The 2,538-nt window shown below is 54.7% G+C and overlaps 1 protein-coding gene across 1 annotated transcript; it reads right to left on the bottom strand.

Moving 5' to 3' along the window:
* Positions 1–380: 380 nt before the first annotated feature.
* Positions 381–2,223, bottom strand: LOC114052243 (SUN domain-containing protein 2-like). Its single transcript, XM_027874756.1, has 5 exons — positions 2,040–2,223; positions 1,495–1,692; positions 1,230–1,314; positions 866–990; positions 381–713 (listed from the first exon to the last, which is right to left on the bottom strand). Exons 1-5 carry the CDS (start codon positions 2,163–2,165, stop codon positions 489–491), a joined length of 759 nt encoding a protein of 252 aa, XP_027730557.1. The 5' UTR covers positions 2,166–2,223; the 3' UTR covers positions 381–488.
* Between the last annotated feature and the right edge of the window lie 315 nt (positions 2,224–2,538).

The following is a 2,538-nucleotide window of genomic DNA, read 5'->3' as shown; positions in this document are numbered from 1 at the left end:
CAGAGCCTTTCCCCTCCTAGGCCTCGGCCTTCTCAGCCTCTTCCCCAAAGCTGCTGAATGACTTGGGACAAACCCCTTCAAGTATGGGTGCCACGCTTTCTTCATGTGTGTCAGGATTTGGGTCCTGAAGCATCCCTCTCCCCTTGCATATTTCACCTTCTCTTCTGGCTCCATCTTTTCTCCCAAATCCTCCTTACAATGGACATTCCATCTCTGCCCTGACCAGGTGACTGTGTAGGGAATGGCAATCCCCATCCCTGCCCAACTCGTCCATGGGACACCTGGCCCCTCGGCAACTGGCTATAGTAAAGGACCCTAAGGCACATTGTAATCTTGGCTGTTCTTGCTTCTGTGGTTGTCTTTTCCCGGCTTCTCTCTAAGTAGAGGAGGAGGAACAGAAGGGCTGGGCCTGGAGTGAGGAGATCAGCCTCAATGTCTCATGTGTCAAATGGGCACAGCCTTGCATTGCTCACCTGGCAATGCTGCTGTTAAGAAACGACTTTGTGCCACTCTGGAAAGGAGAGCTGCCAGGCTCGGGTACTCACCAAGATGACAAAGTCCTTTGGGGCACTGGGGATGTCACTGTTTGGGGACAGGGCTTTGGGCACGTGCTCCAAAGTGATGGCAGTGAGCTGGATCCGGGCAGACAAGCGCACCACGACAAAGCCCCGGGGGCCCCGGAATGCCCAGCAGTTGCCAGGGTAGACATCTGGCTGTGGGCACAAGACAAATCAGCTGAAAGGAGGCAGCAGATGGAACAGATCCCGATCGTGGGGCCCCTCTGCCTTGAGGGCCCAGCTCCCATAGAGGAGGGTGGCAGATGGCACATAGAGAGCAAAGCTGGGGGACCTTTGTTTAGCCCTACCTGGAGGATGACTCTTGGCGACTGGAAATAGCGCCACAATGGGATGCCCAACAGAGTGAAATGGGCAGACCACTCCGTCCTGATGCCGTATGTCTCTGAGGAGCGGCTACTGACAATGCTGGCTCCTGAAAGAGCAACATGGAGAGAAGTGTGTGGGGAGGGGGGGTCCTGAGAGTTGGGAGGACACAGAGATGGCTTAAGGCAGCCCTCAAGGTGAGGGGGTGCTGCCTGGGAATCACCCCTCTTAACTGCCACGGCCCATAGGGGGCATCTTGATTTGTCAATTCCTCCTGTCTCCTAAGGTCCATCCTGATTTGCCAATCCCTTTTGTCCCAAGCCCTCTGGCTTTCTGCAGGCCACCTACCTGAGGACTCCAGGGCATAATCCACAAGCCCGATTCGATCTTCACTGTGTTCTTTCAGGGCCTCCTTTATGATCTGGTTCACTTCCTAAAAGACAGGCATGCACTACTCAGGGGCCAGGTCACCTGCAGGGCTGGCCCAGCCCATGTGGGGGGCGGGCAAGCATGCTACCTGCTCAGCCAGGGTTTTCCCCTCCCTCCTGGCAGGCTCTTCTGAGGGCAAACCAGTGACCCCAGCCAGGAGGACAGCCAGTGGGGCAGGCCTCACCTCCTTCGTCACACCGGTAGTCATTCCTTCCTTAAGAAGGCTCAGTCTTAAGATGGCAGCAGCTTTGCTCACAGACTTGGGCCACTCTTGGGCCACATGACTCAAGATTCTGTGCTCCAGGTCATGAAGCTGGGCCTGCACCTCCTCTTGCTTAATACCAAGGACCCGCTGAATCCAGCCAGGGACCTTAGACTCCACCTAGAAGCCACCAGAGGAAAGAGCTCAGCAAACACCAGAACAACAGAAGAAATGAGGAAGCAAGAGGGCCTGGACAGGGGGCCTGTGGTATCTAGAGTCACTCTGAGTTCTGGGGTCACCATGTGCCACCTTGGTGCCAGGGAAGGCATGGTGAACCAAGTGACTGGCATTTCTCCACTGCTTTGAGGTTTTCAAAAATCATCTCATTGGACCTGCTAGGGGCTGTTATTATCCCAATTGACAGATGAGGAACATCCTGTCCATATCATAAAGTCCACTCAATGGGCCTACATCTTTGGGAAGCGCCCAGGGGACACGTGGCCTAACTGGTAGACCAGATGACTCACCTCATTGCGTAGGGCCGCCATCTTCTCGGGCCAAAGGTGTAATTCTTTTTGCACCTCAGCTTGCCTCTGGCTCAAAGCCACCAGCTCCTGCCTCAAGCCAGCCAGCTGGGCCTCTAGGGAATCCATCTCCTTTGGCCTTTTCTCCTCTTGGGAAGAACTAGACAGGGACAAAAGGAAAGGTCAAAGTCAACCAGGAGAATAGGCACCGGAGGATGGAGTCTAACAGAGACCGGGAAATGGAACTGTGTCTCCTGAAGAAAACCACGACTCAATGGAAAGGACAGAGCCAGAAGCCTGGGTGCAAGTCTTTGCTGACATCTACTCCCTGGGAGAGCCTGGGCAGATCATTTCCCTCCCAGGCCTCAGTACCTTCATCTGTTCTCTGAGGTTGGCTGCAGTGTGGATCGATCCTATAAACCTGCTAACCGAAGTGTTCGGGCTCCAGTGACCCTTCTCTCCCTGGGAATCTCACTTGTGCTCTCTCAGCTCTAGCTTTCTA

Source organism: Vombatus ursinus, unplaced genomic scaffold (assembly GCF_900497805.2).
Source record: "Vombatus ursinus unplaced genomic scaffold, bare-nosed wombat genome assembly UNPS02003455.1, whole genome shotgun sequence".
Lineage (NCBI taxonomy): Eukaryota > Metazoa > Chordata > Mammalia > Diprotodontia > Vombatidae > Vombatus > Vombatus ursinus.
Note: the sequence above shows the minus strand (reverse complement) of the source record. Positions and strands in the feature narration are given on the sequence as shown.